Raw genomic sequence first — 20,023 nt, 5'->3', positions numbered from 1 at the left:
ATAGGAAGATGCTTATTTAAAAATAGAAGTGCTATGCTTGGGAGGCTGGAAGAGCTCTCTCTCCAAAGACCTAATGAACAACCTATTACTTATAGCTCTTAAATTAAAACACAAGAGTGGTTTGGTTTCTTTTTGTGCTTTCTCGTTTTGTTGGGGAGTTGTTATTTACAATACCTTTCACTGAGCACTAGAGCTGTTTCTTGGTAGTAGACAGGTTTCCTAAAACCCTTTTTTCCCCCAATCTTTAAAAGAAATTCTTTCATCCTAACATTAGACTGCAAACCCTTCTTTACATAACCTACCTGGTTTTGCAGTTCCATTGGGAAGGATTTTTATTATCAGCAGGGATGTTCTACACCTGAGAGGGACATGTAATGTATGTTCCAGATTAGATTAATAAAGAGCTGGAAGAGCAGACTGTGGAATTATAAGGGGCGGGGGGGGGGGGAAGGGGGCAATGAAACAACTGCTCCAGATAAGCCTCCACTCAGCGAAACTTCAGAGCTGTTAAGACACAAAGCATGAACAACTGGTGAGAAGCTCCCATCCTGGGGTACCAGGCAAGCTGTTAAACTTGCTTTGCTACATAGGGCTGAAACAGAACCTGCTGGGTGTGAAGGGTTCTTGCCTGGACAGAAAGACTCTATCTGAGCCACTGACTATAATGGTCCACAGCCAAACCTACACTGCAAGAGCAAAGATTAAGCCCATGCTGCTTGCCCTGCAGGCTGAGGCTGTGCCAGACACCGTGGGGTATAGGCAGAGATGGATGCAGCCCATGCCAGCAGCAGCTTGTCTCTCATGCATTTGGTGTGAAACACTGTAAACCAACCCAGAACTTCCACACAAGTGACAGCTCATGAGGGTATCAAAACCCAGCTGTTCTGCCAGGCAGAAACACAACATGGTGCCAGGTGTAAGGGCTGCCACTAGCCTCCCACTCTCTGTCTCTCCAGTGAGTATTTCAAATGCAGGGGAAGAGAATCCAAAGCCTGGCACGTCTCGGGCAGGGCTGTGTTACACCTTTGCAGCAGGCCCCTTGCTCCCAGGTCTGTGGGGACAATTTCCAGGACAGACCCTTGTGCTGGTACCTGAACACAAGTGACACTGGGAAAGGGAAGGAGGGGGGGAGCCTTCGAATGAACTTTTTGGGACATTAATTGCAAAACATAATCTGTCATGAGGGGGTAGTATGAGGAACAGTTGTGCTGCTTGTCAAGCCTTCAAGAGACACAGGCAAGCCCTGTAGCCCTGCAGAAGCATGGTTATGTCCAGCTCATTTGTCACACAGCAAATCCATCTGTCTGAGCTAAAAAGCTCCTACCATTCAGAGTCATGCTCTTATACGAACCTCAATGGACAGAGAGCTGGGAAGTGCAATGCTTTCCCTTATGTCCACTCAACCACCGTTTGAGAGAACCACAAGACACCTTGTGTAAAGTGATTTTTAGACCTGCTCTCCATTCATCAACAGCCCACACATAGGAACATGTGTCAAAGTGGCCCAACACAGTCATTAAAGTCAGAGGAGTCTTTAATCAAGCAGCAAGCAAGGCCACTGCCTGGTCACACCCCAGCCAGCTCCACAGGAGAGCTGTTCTGTCACAAGCCTGCAGCAAAAGATCAGCTTTCCTCCAGATTTACATTTCCCACTGTAGCAGACTTTGTAAGGAAAGGCCACAGAAATCTCACATATAGCTATACTACACACACATATCATACATAAAAAATAAAAACAAGTGTGTATATGTGCACATATATTTGAAGATTTTTCCCCAGTCTGCTCGGCATCATAATAACTCCTCAGCCCTGGATATCCTAACAATCCGGCTAACTCACATTTATGGTTTGCCCTTTAACACAGGAATTGTTTTCATTTATTTTAGTAATAGGGAAACTGAGGGCCAAAGCAAAACCAAAAGACCCCAAGCAGCAAATGCAGAGCACCCTCCAGCTCCTTTGATAAATTTTTGGAGAATTTAGTTCATGGCCTGCAAGACAGGAAAAGAAATTCCTGGAAGGGGTACAGAGGCAGTGCTTCTTTAATAGGCTTCAGGGTGCACCACTGGAACCTGTGGCTTCGGAAACAGAAAAGCCATCCCAGACAGACAGATCAAGAAGTTTAGAATTGAGCATTTCAGTATAACCTTTAAAATGGCTATTTTCTGATTGTCGGTACTTAAAAATTATATGGAAAAGTCACACCTGGTAATGTCACGTCATCAGAAAGAAGCCAAACGGTATTCCTCTGTGTACAAGAGAATATCATTGGTGGACATGCTATAGAGATGTTGCATGAACTTCTGGAGCAACAGCTACTATCACTGCCAAGAGAATAAGCATTAGTCTCCAGAAATCTGCACTAAGATCCGGTTAGACGTAAGTCCAAGTCAGACTGAAAGATTTTCATTATATTCAGCTGTGGCAAATCCCTTCTCAGCCGGTTTTGCGACACATAACCACATCTGCTCAGTCTTAACAGAAACGATGCAGCTGCCACTAACAGCTCCAGAAAAAGGTACTAAATATGTCAGGGCACAAAGGGGCTAAAAGATTTTTGCCGCACCACCTTTGGTTTGGTGTGGAACGCATTTCCTACCTTGAAACAGAAACAATACTTTCCTTAACACCAAGCACTACAGTGCAAATCCCTTGAGACAACTGATGTTTTTCCCCTCCTCTGCGTGGCTGAAAGCTCCAGATAAAAAAAGCACACCCAGTTCAAGATATAAACCGACTGCTGTTGTAGTAGGAGGGTGGGGGAAAATTGCTACACTGTTAAAATATTTTTGTGAGCTAAAATATAAGGATGAAGCAGACACGCAAAAGAATAATGACTCAGGCCTGACACAGTGATTGTGCAAGGATGGGGAGGAAGTCAGATTTAGATCTTAGGAATGCATGTTCCCTTTTCACCATTTGCTTTCTTTGTCTCTTTTGCCCTCCGCTGCACTTAGGAAACTGCATCTGCCTTGTTCCGTTTTATTTTTGATTTCTAATCTGTTTCCCACCCTATCCATCTTTCAGAGACACAATGTTGCTCTTATGTCTCTGCTTCCAGCCCAGCAGGAAAAATTACATTACCAAGCAGCTGCTAAGTGAAGGAGCTATTTCTTTCACTAAACTTGGGTCTAGAACAAGTATTATTTTTCAGCATACACTCTCACTGACTCCATGATCAGGACACTGGAAGACACAGAGTAATTTCTCATAAGCGAACAGCTACAGTGTGGGTCACTTCAACAGGCCTATGGCATCGTTTAATTTCATGGGCTTTAACTGCATATTACAGCAGATGACTGGAAGCTAACCCTAAAAACCCAGGGTGTAATTACATACCACCAATTATCTTACCAGCTGTTTGTTAAAGTTCTGCACGCACTGTTCAAACTGCTCATCCTTTGTTTCATCTGCTTTCCCAAGCTTCTGAAGGACCTGCAGAAAGAGAGGAGAAAGAGAGAAGACTTCAAACACAGATATGGCAAAGCAGAGACAAAGAAACAGTTGCAAGTTTTTGCTCATGAGGCTGAAAGGAGGAAAGTTAAAAAGTCTCCCTTATTCTTGCACTCAGAATTTCTGGAATATTTCTTCATACAGTCATAGTTTAAAAAAGAACTTACAGACAAATCAGGATGAACTCAGACCTCTTACACTTTGCTGTACGGAAGAGCATGACTGAGGTTTGTCCTTCACTGGCCTAATACTTTCTGCAAACAAGGCAATAGCAACACAGTTGTTTATATCTCCTGGACCAGCAAGAAACAAACCACATGCCCTATATGCCTTATGTTGTCTGGTTACACTTATCCTCATTTAACACTAGTCTCTGGTCCAGACAGGGTAGGTTTTTTTGCTCCCAGAACAGCTGGACTGTCCTCAAACACAGAAAGCCATGCAGAGACCTCCTTAGAGAGAGAAGGTAGCTGGAGCAGTGAAAGTCCCACCTTCTTTCCACCTTTTCTCACTATGCACGTGCTTGGCAGGAGCTGGCTGTTGAGAGCAACTGGGGACCTTACACAGTGAGTCTACGTGACACTCATTCTAAGTGTCATGTCTGAGAGTGTCAGCAGCCAGCCCTGTTCCTCTCACTGCCTCCCTGCACATCACAGCTCCCCACAGCCTGTAACAAAATCCTTAATCAGACTACTTTCCTTATCACACTTCTCTCTTAATAATCTCTCCATGCAGCTAAGTGGATCGCTCCCAGGCTTGGAACAAAGCACTTCATTTTCTGGGCAGGAAGGCAGGTCCATTACAAGAGGGCTGGGTAAACTGGAGCTGTGGAGGAGGACAGCAGTTATTTGTCATGCTCCAAGCAACTCCAGCAGCAGGGAGACAAGAATGTAAATTATAGCTGGTTAAGCTCGATTACATCGTCTTTGTTAATCGAAAATAAAACCTGACCATGTCAAAAAAAAAAGCCTTGTCTCCCAGGGCCAGTAAAAACACAGAGAAAAGCCCATCCACTCCTGAGTCACAGGAGGTTCTGGGGAGCCAGAGGTGGGCTAGAAAGGGTGCTGAGGGAACACTTCGAAAAGGGAGTCCTCGCTGGCAAGAGCATGACTGTCCAAGAGGCAGAAAGCACTGGAAAGCTGAAGTCTCTCTTGCTCAGCTGAGCACAGCAGTCCTTTAGCCACAGGTCTCAGACATCATGTTCAGCCCTCTTGGAGAAAAGAGGATCAAGATGGAAAAGCAGGTGCATGTTACTGCCATCAGGTGTACAGGAAGGCCACTAGTAGTGTCTCTGGACCAGCTGCTCTGAGGGACTGCCAGGTAGCCGTGACAGCCACCCAAACCAGCTTCCTCCAGCTCCCCTTGCTACCCACAGATCTTCTCAGAGAACGTAAAGAGGATTTTTCCCCTGCAGGGCAGGGATCAGACTTTCATGTTTGGTCCCAAAATCGTACCACAGAATCACACAGAATCAGCCAGGTTGGAAGAGACCTCAGGGATCATCGAGTCCAACCATTGCCCTGTGTTCAGCTATACTCCCCTAGGCTACCAGGTCATACTATGGAGCACAGATTTCCCATCTGCTGGGTGACTTCCTAGATGTCCAAAGAGCCATAATGCCAGTAGCACCCATCACCAATAATGATATAAAGTATGCAAGCTGCAAATTCCAAAGCAGAATGACATTCCCAATGTGCAGATCAATAGAATTGTTGGGGATACAAAGAAGTTTTTTATGGGGCAATGCATCTGTCTGGCTAGTCAGGAGACAAAATGCTTTCAGGCCTGGAGGGGAGGGAAGGAGACTGTTTAACTGGGAGGAATCTAGAATATGTTGCCAGGGTCAAAGGTTGAGAACAGCCTCAGTGCTTCCTGGTGTAAAACACTGAGCAGCACCCACAGACTATTCATTGTGGTGGCCACACGCCTGCTTCCCACATGTCCAAGAAGTTAATCTGCAGTTCCACTGCTCCTCTGAGGACAGGCACACTGAGTTGGGGGTCATCCAGCCAGCTGGGAAGATCTTGTTCCACTATGCTCAAGTGCTCTGCACAAGTCCTGCAAAACGCTGAGCACTGGAAAGGGCTCTAACTCACAGCCTGTCTCTAAGGACAAAACTCCTGCTGCAACAGTGGTGCTCAGCTAAGGAGCAGCTCTGAATGAGGGCGGAGGAAGTAGTAAGAAACCCTGCATTTTTCCACAGTAGTGACATAGGGAGGGTGAAACAGAAGACTTGGGAACACCAGCAGAGGAATAAGGCAAGGAAAACAAAACCAGTTACAAGAGAGAGGCTGTGAGAAGTGAATCCCTGGCTACACCAAATCTTCCCCTGTCTGGTAGATGAAGGCTTGTGCCCCACACCTGCTGACCCTATAGGTGAGTCAGCCATACAGCCCACTCTGATCCCTTTATTACTTGCTATGACACAGCAGAGAGACAACAGCCCTGGGCTGCAGCAGGGCAGGGGTTATCTTCTCATACTGCTCTGCCTAAAAAACAGATCTGCCCCATAAAAACAGCCCAGAGGTGAAACCCTAAAGTCATTTGAGCAGCATAAAACAATGGCTCCACAAGGCTGGCCCTCAAGCCTGCTCCCAGCTCTCCCATCAAAGAGCCATACAGGCAAGCTATACTAACAAATCCCTCTGGACCCCCTAGACCAGCCAGGGATGCAGCAGATGGCCCTGGGGTGTGCTGCTGACCACAGGCATGTCTGAGCTCCCTGCTAATAACCTGTGAGCTCACAGGACAACTCCCTTCCCCAGGCTGGTACATGCCGTCATCAGTCAGGCTATTCCGGGTGAGCCACGGCTGCTCCCTCCCTTCCCCTGCGACCATCTTTAATCCTCCAGCTTGCTGCAAAGCCAGATAAAGTTCGGATGGAAACTACAGGCTCTTTGATAGCTATTAATGGAGCAGATCTACCAGGGTAAGAGTCAGGAACCCGCTGTGGCTCCCATATCTCAGGGCGATCAGAGATGGTGTGATCTGTCAGCTGCTGTCTGGAGGCAAACCACACCAGGCAGCGGGCATGGATCTGGCATTTAAAAGATTAAGAAGCAACCATGGCTCCCTGGTCTGCCCTTGACCTGAGAAGTCCTGGCCCTGCATAAGGACAGGGACCACCACAAGACGGTGCAAGCTAGAGTCAAGGAGGGAATACTTTGTATGAATCCCACAAAACACCTTGTGGGATGGATTTCAGAGAGGCCTCCAGCATTGCTGTTGGTTCCAGTCTTGGCTCACCATGGATTGACTATGACAGGATGAAAATGTCATCCCAGCCAACGTTTCTGGCCTCAGGCACCTGACATATTTGGATACTGAAACATCATTTTCCAGTGTTGCTCAGAAACCAGGTCTCTTCCAACAAAATGCAACAAGAAACAAGGAGATTCAGAGTTTGAGTGAAGTTTTAAAAGCACTAGGAGGCAAGATGCTATTAATAAATAAGTAAATGATCACATTCCTCTCATATCATGGATGTATTTGTAATTTGCTGTTGCAGGCAGAACTATTTGCAGGAAGCCTGGAATTTATACACTTTGAAAAGTAAGATAACAGAAGAAGTGACAGAGAACTCTGGAAATCCTCTGTATCAGAGATCTGGCATTCTGCCAGCAATGGTCAGAGAAATAAAGGTATGAAATAGCCTTTAAAAACAGCATCTTTTCCCAGCAAAATGGAAAGTTTGCTTAGGGAAATCCAAGCTGCAGGTTTTTCTCAAAAGCAAGACTGAGATTCACGTGAAGACTGATCATTACCTACACACCACAGTTTTGTCGGACTCAAAAGGAAGCATCTCATCTGGCTGCAGCTTACCCTCTTTTTTCCAGGTGTACAGGAGGAAGCATTCCCAAAAAGCAAATCCCTGCACTGCTTAGCAGAGGGTGTCCCATGCTCTGCTTTGAGCACTGGGCATGAAGGAAATGGAGATCTGTAGATCAGCCCTGCAACCACCAAACTCTCATGTAGAACAGCAATCACCACAAACACTTGCCAGCAGTGCAGCAGCTGCTAGCATCAAGAAGGAGTATCAGGCCAACCAAAATGCGGTTCTGCTTTGCTCTAAAAAGCAAGTGTAACAGATTCACATTTATGCTTTCTGATAGAGAAATATATGCCAGCTGCTTAATGCCCACACAGTTCTCACTCAGCACCTCCCTTTGCTCTCTTCTGAAATATCAATGCCACAACATAAGCCCTGAAAACCCAAATACTCTCAGCAAACACCATGTACACCCATTATGTGAACCTGTAACCTAATAAAACTCTACTTTTCATGGCATATGGGTCACTCAGGCCAAAGACCAGTTTAGAGAACGCAGGCAATTAAATAGGAAGGTAAAAAATAAATGCAGCTTGCGGATCCCAAATGGAGCTAAAATCTGCATCTGAAACATCTAAATTTCAGGTGGTCCAGCCCTGATGAAGGAAGAGTCATTAAGTCCACAGCCAGAGCAGACACAGCTTGAGCCCTCGCAGGTCCACCTCTTACTCCCCACTGTATCAAAGGAGGGGCTGCGGTTACATCTTACTGACATGGGCCTAATGCTCCTAAATCACTCCATATCCTGACCTTTCCACCCCTCAGAAATGATGCCTCTGACTTGCGCTGGATCTGCCAACTCCAGTGCATTATCTCCAACTACCAACTGGGCACAGAGCCAATAAATACTGTGACTAATTTTGAATTGCAACAAATTGGCATGTGCCAATGGGTCAACTAGCAGCAGAACAAATAAATCTTTGATCTCAGGCCACTGCCTGTTCTTCCATGGAAGAGATTATACTCGGAAGATGGGGAGAAGAAAATAGTATCCAAGTCAGACAGAAAGCACAAAGCCACGTAACTTAATAAAGTACAAAGCAAAGAAGTTTCATAAGCTTTTTTAAGCCTGGTCTCTTCTCTGCCCAAATGAAATGTGACTTGCTCAATGAAGCAGATTTGCACTCATGGAATAATTTGGTTTTTGCACTCAGACTCAGGGAGAAAAGCAAGAGCGGTAGCAGGAGTCCTGCTCCCCCTCCGACCCTCCCCGGGAGCAGGGCTCGTCCTCCTGCCCTCCGCGCCTGCCTCTAGGCTGGTTTTGGGGACAGTCTGGCTTTCCTCATGCAAGCTTGGCACAATTAAGTCTTTCTTTGAAACAATGGGACAAAGGAAGATGGGGGTGGAGAGGAAGAAGCTCCAAACATATTAACACTTCATTTTAAATTGAGAAAATTATTCCTGTGGCTGAGCAATCAGCAAGACCCTCAGATCACTGGAAGATGGGAAAGGGCAATGTCACCCTTGGCGCAGATAGAGCTTTTCTTGTTTGCTTCTTACTTGATGACAAGGTTCAATAGATCCTGCAAAGACAGGGCTAATCACTGGGCTAAGAGTTGAGAAATCAGGGTTCAATACTGCATTTTGTTAGAGACTTCCTGAATGACATGGAAAATCCATGCTCTATGTCACATCCATCCAGCTGTAAAGAGGAGTGTTTGTTCAGCATGTCACAGGGTCACCAAATTCATCCCTGGCATCCCCAGCTGGCAAATGGGAAACAGAGGTACAGAGAGATGAGATAACCAGTTTTGAGTGCTCCACTCCAGACACACTGAGTTTGATTTTCACATGTGTCCCTCCAATTGAAGTACATGAGAGCCTGCATGCTTAGCCATATTCTAAAACCCAATCTGACTAGGGGAAAAAAACCCAAAACAACTAAAACCATAATTTTCTGGTCACATTGCAGCGTTGAAGTCTCAGAACATCCTCCAAAAATATGCTAAGAGTGAAGAATTTAAATCATTAGAATAGATTGCATGGAGATCCTTTGCTAATGAAAGACACTAAAAAAAGTTAGACAAGCATCTCAAGTGTCATTTAAGCCAGATCCCACTCCACATGGGGGATGCGCCTTGTAAGGCACTTCCAAAGCTAGTCTTCCCAAATCCGCAAGATGACAGCAACAGAAGGTCAATCACTTTGTCTCCAAACAAACATCCTTCCCAAAAAGACCTCACTCCTTCCTGTATATCACAGTTGGAAGTGATATATCCAAGTGTGACTAGATAATAACGGCATGTATAGACTATCATCAAAGAAACACGTCACTGCCACCTTCCCTAAATGGCACCACATAGCAAAATTTCTGTAGGAGCAAGAGTCATGCTCAACTCAAATATCTGCCTCTGACAGATGCTAAAGAGCAGCCTCACCGTGACCTGCACCTTCAGGACACACCTCAAGTTTAACATGACTCAGTGTGGTCACATTGGGTTGCCTTACAAGGTTCATCTTTCTCCCTCACTCTGTAGTCAATAGGGAAAAAACCAGCTCATTCTGAATTATTTTCTGGAGAAACCTGCTTCCCCATAAAGGGCTCAGAGGGAGTTCACGACAACAAGTTTCACCAGGCTGAAATTAGCATCTTAAGAATATCCCTCTGTTTCTGATCATGCCAGGTGTAAGACAAGATGTAGAAATAAGCACAGCAGGTGCAGGACTTTTTTCAAGTCTGGTAGCTTGGAATGATGGTCAGCTTATCCTCAAGGCTGAGTCATAAGTAGTGAGTAATATCCCCAAGAAGGGGGTACACAAAGGACCTGTCCCACTTTTGAAGCTTCATGGTGCACCATGCTCATCTAAGAATGACTGCTTTATTTCAGTATTTTCCTTTGAATACAATGCTGAAGACTCCTCTTCTATGAAGTATAAAAGGAGGATTGTCTGGCTGCAGCAGATTCTTCTATAGCAGTTGCCATCCTTGTTCTGAACTCAGAAGCCTTCCTTGAAGCAACTGCAGGGTACAAGCCTGTGGCGATGGCCCTATGGGGACAACCTATTCCTAACTGCACCACGTGCTTCACCCAAGACCTCAAGCAAATCAAAGTTACTGTGCTCAGTTTCTCCTCATGGGGCGAGGCAGCTAGCATCCACCATAAATGGATGCAAAGACTCAGCTAGCTGCCACACAGAAACATCTCAAAAAAAAAAAAACATGTAGAAACATGTTAATCAATACTACTACGGGGAGGATATCACTTTCATATTTGCATTCACTGTTCTATAAAGGTACTTACATTACTTCACGATATTCACTATGAAGATTAATTGGAGCAAGCTTGTGAAATCTTTTGCTCTTAAGATGCTTCCTCCTGCACTTGGCTCCCTTTGGGGACACTTTTCTCAAGTTACAGGCTATCGAACAAGGGATTCACATCACTCATAGTACTGGTTATCACACAGTACATCATTATACATCGTACATCATTATCAAGCGTCCTAAGGCCGTAGGTAAACACAAGAACTAGGCCTAACCCTGACTTGTTCAGCCCAGGACAGCCAACAACGGGAAAGAGAAGGCTCTGGGTACTTTAGCTTTGCACACTGCTCAGTCTCCCATGTCCATCCCATGACCTAAAGATAAGGAATGGCACTGTGGCACAACAGAGTGGTAGCAAAATTGCAAAGTGTGCCCAAGGTCCAGAGACTCGCATTCTTCCCACGCTATAAGTCTAGTAGATCTCAGGCTGTTCCTGCACCTGTAGCTCAAGAAGCTGGCTCCCATGCTATGCTAGGAGAATTGCTGTCTTGCTTTGCAAGTCAAAATTGCCATGCTCAGCCCAAGATAAAGAGCCCTCTTGAACACAGGGCCAGAACCCCAATTCATCTTCTGCACTAGGAAAAAGGCCAGAGTGATTGTCATCACCCAGGTTACCTCCTTCTCTGTTTCTACTACTCTCAGCATCTGCAATAATATCTGCTGACCCCACTCCTTGTCTCAGCAAGACCAACATCTCTGAGGACCAGCATAAAGAGTCTCTTTGTTTCTGGAGTAGAATCTGCAGCAGGTTCCTCCTCGGCCCATTCCTACCCTACTGACAGTACTCATTTCTTTCTGAGGGAGGTACTAAGCGCTTCGCTTTCAATTTCCACCCTGTGATCAAATGACTTTTCTAAATTGGGCTTTGACATTTCCCTGCCTTAATGCCACTCGCTCTGGGAAGCCTTCATTACCAGGATCTGCTAACACTGTCTCTAACTATAGTATATTGTCAACAAGTAAATTAAAGGAAGAAAGTAGGAAGGAAAGAAAAGATGCAGCACAAGCGGACAGGCTAAAAGTTCCATACCTGGCTGGCACAAACTTCTTTGCAAAATCTCTCCCTCTTAGAGGAAGGAGTCTGTTGAGGACCACAACTTCCTGAGTATAGCATTTTTCTCCAAAAGTTGAAATTTCCTTATCCAGAGAAGTCAAGTATGATGACTTCAGAGGACTGAGACAATAATTTTGCCAGCCTCATTCTGCTTCCTGCTCCCCTGAGTCTGGAGAGTAATTCCAGAAACCCCATTCTTAGATACTTACCCAGGTTTGAGGTTTCTCCTTCACCACCAAAATTTATCACATTCGGCCTACATAGCCTTTCCACAGAACAGGCAGCATCTTTTTGCAAGCTCAAGTCACATTGTTCAGACAGTAAAGTGTAACTGCTCCAAACATCAAAGACAGGAGCTGAGGTTCTGTATGTAGGCACTCTGCTCCCCTTTCTTAAGGCAAAATCCTGTATGCTACAAGAGTCGGTCACTGCACCGGTGTCCATGTTGCTGAAGTTTCCTAAACATGCATATATTCACACATGTATATTTCTGTACAACTCACCAAAACTTTAGGGCCCTAACCAATCTGAACCACTGTAGGTGGCTGCTAACAGAAAACGCTGGAGAAGAGACAGTCCAGAGACCTGTAGTAACTCACTCGCACACGTACAGTGATGTGAATTTAGTCTGTCTGCAGACTGTATCAGCTGCATTGAAGGCTTGTCAGCATTTATAAATGTTGATGAACCCATGAAAGGTTATGCAAACTGTTATGGAAGGCAAAGCCATAATATTCCAGCATGCTATACAGAATAATACCAACAACACCCAAAGCATTTTGTTTATTTATCCAGCTAGTCTACAGGTTTCAGAAAGACAAATCCTCCAAAAGAAGGCAGAACCAGGCAAATCCTCATGATCTAGAAATAAGCAGTCATATATATAAACCAGTAAGTTAAAAACCTACTGAGTACCCTGAAATCTCCACTCTTCAAGTACCTTAATTTTTTTTCCTCTCTTTGCACTTAACCCTGGACTACTTCTTATAGGAAGCCTGGAAGCCCACTTGCCTATAGGTCTGAGCACTGGGCATCAACTGTCCATGGTTTGTGCATTTAAAAATAAAAAACAAGACACTGCTGCAACTTGTATTTTAGCTAGTACCCACTAGAGAACTGAGTTTTTGTCAGGAATTAGGGTGGTTCCAAAACAGCTGTCTGCTGACTGATTTCCATGACCCCCTTCTCTCCTAGGCATAGGCTTGAGTACTCCTTTGCTGCTCTAATCTACCACATTGCCTGGAGCACTCAGAGTAACAAGCCAACAGCTTCTATCTCACCTTTGAAACTTTCACGCTTAGAGCAGGATTATCTCTCAGGCTACTACAAGACAGTCCTTTTTATCCTCCCACCTTTGACCATACAAGTACCTCATACCCAATGCCCTTCGGCAAGCATTACACAAGTAGGCAGGAAACCAAGGTTAAACCTATCACCTACCCATCCTGCCTCCAGTGGCCAACTACTCCCTGCAACACCCCTGCAGCTTCCTGCTGCTACTTTATGAACAGTTTTGCACTACACATTAGAAGCATCTGATCTGTGAAAACATGCATAATGCGCAGAGACTTATGAATAAATGACTTTATTCCAACAAATGTGGGTTAAAGGAGCAGTGTAGTGTTTGGAGTTTTGGGGGTATTTTTTGCTTTGATGCAGAAAGGTCATTTACTGACCTAGCCCTCTTCTTTTCAGCACTTTCTCCAAGTTCCCAGGATATCATCAGGAACCTGAATTAACAGATGGTTTATTCCATACCTCCTGTATAGGATTCACAGCATGCTAGCAATCAGATAATGAGTGCAGTACAGACACCCAGCCAGTACAGAGATGCTTTAAAAAACATTCATAGTCTTTTACCGTATTCCAAAGGCTCACTGCTACTTCGCACACAACTGGGCTACAATTATCTAAATCTCAGCAAGTTTGATGGGTTGATTCTTGGCTTTCCACAAAACAGCAGTGGGACTTGTTCTGCAAATCAGCGTTCTGAAACCAAAAGGCACAGGAAGTACCGTGCAGCTAATTCCAGACTCGTACATTAAGGAAAGAGATAAAGATGACATTCAAGTGTACACAAAGCTCAGGGGCTCAGTCAATTTTTTGTGGCATCAGCTTTGGCAAAAAGCCTGTAAATAACAAGATCTTTGAAGAAACAGGCAACCTCTATATGCATCCCTTGCTTTCACTCCAGATAGCACTTTAAGTGGAAAAAAAAACTTGTTCATAGTACTTTTGAATGGATCCAGCTGAGTTTTAAAGAAAAAATAAAATCAAACAAAAAAACAATACAAAACCAAAAGTCCCAAAACCCCAAACTCAGATCTTCCCAATATCACTAGAATATATTTAAAAGCTACACCACAAGCACAATGTTCCATCTAAAACTTTATGTAAAGTCTTTTTTTTTTTTCAAACGAAAAAAGTCACAAATAGAATTGCTCCCCTAGCAGTAGTACAGTGGACAGCTAATCCAGTACTTTTATTAGCTGTCTTAGGAAAAGTTCAAAATATGCTCAAGGACTGGTAAAACAGATAATGTGGAAGCTTTCTTTTATGAGAGACCCTACAGTAACATCCTCTCAGTGGTCAACAGTGAAAAGACATTTCTGAACAAATCAGCAGGTTTTTTAAGTCATATGAACGGTCCCCAGATTTTCTTCAGAGTTTAAGAACGGATTGCCAAGCAGAAGCCCTCACCTTCCAACAACAACTACCGTGAACACATGTACATCAGGCAGGTTTGCTCTGTTAGCTACCAGCAAGATGGATACTGAACTTGGAGATCTTTAAATCTCCATGGAAGATACCATGGAAAGACTAATCCAGGACCACCTGGCTGGCCTGGCAGCAAATGCTTCCATCACTCCAAAGCTCAGATCCAGAATGCTTCACGCTCTTCTCCCAAAAGCACAAATCAAAGGTGAAGGGTACAAGGACACCTGACATACCCGTGTACACTACAAATGACATATTGCTTGATATTGCCATTTGTGGAGAACAGGCCCCTTTCACACTTCACCGTCCTGCCTACATCAGGCACGGATTTACCAGCAGTGTAAAAGGGGATGCTATCCCCATGTTAGCAGTCATGTATGTGTTCCCACAGCAGGCAATGACATGAGGAGTTCAGCTGCCCCCTCTTCCCAGCTAATCACCATTATGTCCTCTACTGTCCATCAGTGTTGCACAGACTTCTTAAGTGTCTTTTTCTTATGTGGCAGAAGATGTAAAAGCCAGCCAAGAGAGCCCAGCTCAGCTAACATCACCACAAGGCAGAAAGGGTGCTGTGCTGAAGCTCTGTCACACTTGCACCAGGCCACAAGGATTGCTGAGTGTCTGTATCTGTGAGTTTGGCACACGAAGCCAGAGAGTGGGAGAGGAACCTCAGGGTGCTTTTATTTCTTTCTTTCTTTTTTTTTTTTTTTTTTTAAAAAAAAAAGGCAGGGGGACCAGAAGAGAGAGGGCTCCTCCATATGCTAGAGTAGCAGCACTACGTTTGTTACATCCTTAAACTGGGTACAGGACATAGCAATTCAAGGAAAGTAGTTGTTCATGCTTATCCTCTCTCAAACCTTCATATCAAGATCTCCCAGCCAAGGCAAAACATTAACTGCTCTTTATTATCAATTCAGCCACTTCTGTCCTTCATGCAGTTTCCAGTTCTCAGATAACCAGATCCGATTCAAGTTCAGCAGCTTTTATTTTTGACAGTAGTCTCAGAGCTCAGTTACCAGCCTTGGACAACAGGGCTCTCTGCTCAGCTCCAGGCTGGAAGGGTGTCGACAGATACTGAATATATTACGAACAAGTGGATGTGAGCTGTCACTCCCAAAGGAGAAGGAAAAGGCACACTGAGGAAACTTTGTCACTATAAATCAATTGGAGGGGGGTCTGTTAAAAGATCCCCACCCTGCTTTTATTCGTGCTATGGACCATACATTCATCAGCATTAAAAACAGATCCATGAAACAATATGGGGTGACTGTTTAAAACTGCTGCAAAAGATCTCAAGGAGAGCATTAGGGAGGTAGGTGGCTACTACGCAATAGCTCAAAACATCTCTTTAATCTGACAGGTTGTGGAAAGAAAAAAAAGTTTCCCATTTCATCTCCCTCCAAGAAAGGCAGTACCAATCTACCACTAGTATCTCTACAGATGTCACGTGGAATACCTAGGGGTTTTGGTATTATCCCGTAAGTAGATACTGAAATAATAAGATTCATCAGATCAGCAGAGCTCTGCACCTTCCATTCACAGGAGTGCTGATGGACTGACTCCTCCCCCTCACCCACACCTGTACACCATGCCCCAGAAAATCCCAATCCAGGCAGCCCAGATTGCTGATTACAGCACCAGTGCAGCTGCAAGCTTGGTCTGCTTTGCATCATCGCTCACTGTATGCAACCTCAAGGCAAGAGGCCTTTCTTGTTCCAGATTTGTTTGATTACAATGGGATCCCAATCCTGGGGTTTTACCCTTCGGAACTGCTGCAGTACTTATGCATTATCACACTAACAAGACTGAATCTGGACCACGTGTCTGGCTTAGAAAAGGGCAGACGGGTTGCAAAGCACATTGAACTGAAAATCCTCAAGTCTCCTGCAGACAAAAGATGCAGCTCACTAGGCAAATATCAAGTGACAGTGTAAAACACTGCTAGGACTGCTTATGTAAGTGCAGTTTTACAAACATTAAGAGTAGGGAGCAAGGGAAGTGGAAACAGAGAGAAAAAGGAATGGTAAAAGAAAATCCTTTCCAGCAAATCTTTTTCTACCCATCACAGATAGCCAGTTGTTCCTGACAAGGAACTCAGAGGTGAGGTAAGGCAGATGCAAAGACATGTGGACTGCTAACATGATGGAGCAGTTCTGAAGGGCTTGATGCAATCAACTCCCTCTGCCTTGATCATACATTTGTGCCTCCATTTTAGACAAAAGAGGAGCCAAACCCAGGAACGTTCCTTCCCTATAATGTATGGCTGAAACCACTTCTCTAAACGCTAGTGTTGTTCTGAAATGTGTTCATCTGGTTTACAATGAACACTCTGCCTCCAGAGAGGCAGATGGCCTCTCTGGACACTACTTGCCATCAGACCTTTCTGCCTAAGTAACTCTGTTAGCACTGTCTGAAGTCACAGGTGAACTCTCCAGAAACACGTGGCAAATAAGTTGCTCATGATGTTCACAAAAGGTTGAGTTCCACCAGCTTTCATAGTCCGTTTTTCATCGTAATGCCAGGCTAACATAGGTGCAAATCCTTCAGACATCTAGTGGAGGATACAGAGTGTTTAGACCTCAGGGCCAAATCTAAAAGGCAGTTATTTCTAGTTGGGTTATATGACCTGCTGCCAGACCAGGCCTTGGAGAAGACAGTATCAGAAGAAAGTCATGTTCCTGAAAGAATGAAGGCTTACCAAATGGGAGACAAAACCATTCCCCTTTAGGTCATTCACCTGAAATAGGCTGCTAAGTGACAGTGACCAAAAGCTGTTCCCACTCAACCACGATTTAATAGTGTAAAGTTATGCACAAGCTCAGGACGCCTCTGGCTCAGCCATCGCTGGACAGGGATCTGCTCTCTCACTCACACTGTGCTTCAGCGCTACTTGCTTGAGGATCAAATGGGACAAGCTTCCCTGATAGTGCTCATCCTTCAAGGCAGGGCTGAGAAGCATGTTGCCAGCTCTGTTCTCCTGGGCTTGTCTGCTGTGGGAGGGAGGAGGATTTTTCTCTTGTGAGTGGGTTCATTAACAGGAGAAGCTTTTGAAAGAGTAACATGGATGCATGACAAGAAATGAAGCCTCAGCAGTCAGCTAAGGTCACATGCTATTTCCAGATGGCTTATGGACACACACCCACAATACATGTCATTAGCTGTGCACAGGTGGGACTAAGGCTACCAGCCAATTTCAAGTGCAGCTTGCCCAAAAAACACCCCCAAAAAAGACCCCATCAAACAGACAGCCCCATAGTTATGAATATTTACCACATATTTCATGAGAGCAAACCAAAAGTGCCACAGTAGGTAATAACCCTTCAACACTGTGATATATTGAACAAGGATCCACGGCAACCAGTCCATGAAAATCCATGCAGGTTTAACGCCTCCCTTTTTCACATTCTGCCATGGTTTGAAACTCCTGTTCCATTTTTATTCGCAGAAGCCCTCTCCTGCTTTTTTATCTTATTAAGCACACACATGCAGACAAACACAAAAATCACCATCTAAACTTAGACTGGAGAAGTTAGCTCTGCTGTAAATGTCACCAGGTTTAAGCCATGGCTGGGAGGAGAGCAAGTTTGTGTTACTGTCAGTCAAAGTCAGGCAGACACATATTGCTGTATCAAACACCATCGTCAGCTGTCTCCTCTAAAGCAAACGCAGAATCTATTCTCAGAACCTGAGAGCCCTTGCTGTGGCCGTTAATACCCAGAGGAACTGTCAGAAATCTGCAGCTCTCCCAAGGGCCTGCTCCACAGGCCACCACTTGATGTTACAGCCTCACTCTGAAAGGCTTGAAATTGTAAGTGGACCTGCATCACTCACGGAAAGCAAAAACATTTTATATATTAATAGGTGCATCTGCCTCTGGTCCGCACAACAGCACACAGCCTGGGCTCAGCTCACCTGCATCATCGCTCAGGTGAGTGCCGCAAAGAACCAGCATTTGCTTTTCACCGCCCCGTCCCACCAGTCACATCCTGTTACAGAGGGAGATGGAGGCAGCCTTGCACCTGCAGTCTTTCAGCTCTTAAAAGGGCTCTCTGAGAATGTAAGACTCTTTGGGAAACCAGTGGATTCTCAGTGATCTGGGAACAAACTCCATTGCTTTTGGCTGAACGATTCCAGGTTTGTGGCAGTGCTTGTGGACAAAACCCAGCTCACTCACTTCTGTTTGTACCTCAGACATGAAAGGGTGTAGAGAAGGAGAGGTCTTATTATACACTACGGACTCTAAATTTCCAATACAGACCTTTTAAGGCAGAGCAGAAACAGTCCCTAATGAAAAAGTAGAGTAACTGAAAAGCAGACATGATTTTCGGCTTTCTGCATGGAGCAAAGTTGGGCAGTACCTAAAGAAGGGGAGGTATATCCCACACCCTGGTTCCTAGGCATGCATATCACTGGAACTACAGCCACCAGCACCTGAGCGCTCCTTGCCCACCACATTACTAATCATCTTTCTGTTTATCCAATATCTGAAGACCATCCACTAAAAAGCACTTGCATGTCTACAGACATCATAGCCATTCCTTCAATCGTCCTCTGTCATCATAAGACTGATACAAATATCAGCCGTAATCATAAAGATTGCTAAGACACCCACGTGCTCTAGTGATATCATCCAGCTACTCTCTCCTGGCTTCTCTCTTGCTCTGTGATCTTCTGTTCATCATCCTCACATATTTTTATTATACAACTGGTACACATTTGTAGTGTAGAAGTAGTGCCACAGTTATAAGTGGTCTCAGCTCCTTCAAAAAAAGAGTCAAGCACATAGTTCTCACCCTTCCTGCATGGCTGACTTCGCCCTTAGCACATATTCAGAAGAAGTTCAGAAGAAGTTCAAGGGGCCTCTTGGAAATTCAGAGATCAGAGTCTGGGCTTCTCTATTCCCTCCTGCAAAAGTTGTGCAAACCAAAGTCCTTTTTAAACCTCTTGAGCTGTTACAACGCATAACCATAAACTTATCATGGCCAGATAAAAAACAAGAGCAGAGAGACGTAAAGTTACAAGGAGGGTAAGTTACCTTGCCAGAAATTATTAACTCCAGTCACATTTTCATTAACAACTCCTTTCCTATCCCATCACACTACTTGATAAGCTAAAGCCATCTGGTCTTTACACAGGTTAATGTTTCTCATTTAAAAAAAAAATGGTATTAGCTTCACTCCAACATAAAGAAAACTCCAGAACATTTTCAAGATGACATATAAACCAGTATTTGCAGGGTGGCTCTGACTTCATTCCTTTGACTGTGACAGTTGTGATGTTTACAGGAAGCTTGAAATGGAGACAAAATAAAGGTATTCTGGTCTGAATCCTACCCTGCTCCTACAATGGGAGCAAACTGCTGTGCCTTTCGTACTTGTGGCATAAAGGCCAGCCATGACCACAGAAGCTGTTAAAAGAAAGGGGAATGTCTGTGTTGTAACACACACTATTTAGCATAGATTTTATTTACTATGGATTCACCTACTCATTAATACTATGAACACTAAGTCCTCATGCTGGAGCAATCATTAGCAGCTTGCAACCTATAAGTACATGAGTAAAAGCAGCCCATGAGTCAGAAAGGAACTCGCCCTCCAGAAGAAAATCTGGTATAGCTTGTAGCTTCAGCTGTGATGTCCATTATACCCTTAATCAGGAAGTTCGGTATCACCTCTGGGTTCACCACAGAGCTAAGGAGAAAGCA

General features: G+C 44.6%; 1 protein-coding gene across 9 annotated transcripts in view; it reads right to left on the bottom strand.

Annotated features, from left to right (window-relative positions):
- The window catches only part of BIN1 (bridging integrator 1), a 103,088-nt gene that overhangs the window by 56,839 nt on the left and 26,226 nt on the right, over positions 1-20,023 (bottom strand). For all 9 annotated transcript variants that reach the window (XM_068407457.1, XM_068407450.1, XM_068407453.1 and 6 more), the window contains exon 2: positions 3,355-3,435. In XM_068407457.1, the coding sequence (XP_068263558.1) occupies positions 3,355-3,435 (81 nt within the window). The remainder of the gene's footprint in view (positions 1-3,354; positions 3,436-20,023) is intronic.

This window comes from Nyctibius grandis, chromosome 9 (genome assembly GCF_013368605.1).
Source record: "Nyctibius grandis isolate bNycGra1 chromosome 9, bNycGra1.pri, whole genome shotgun sequence".
In the NCBI taxonomy this organism is placed as follows: Eukaryota; Metazoa; Chordata; class Aves; order Nyctibiiformes; family Nyctibiidae; genus Nyctibius; species Nyctibius grandis.
The sequence above is the reverse complement of the archived record's forward strand: the minus strand, read 5'-3'. Positions and strand labels throughout refer to the sequence as shown.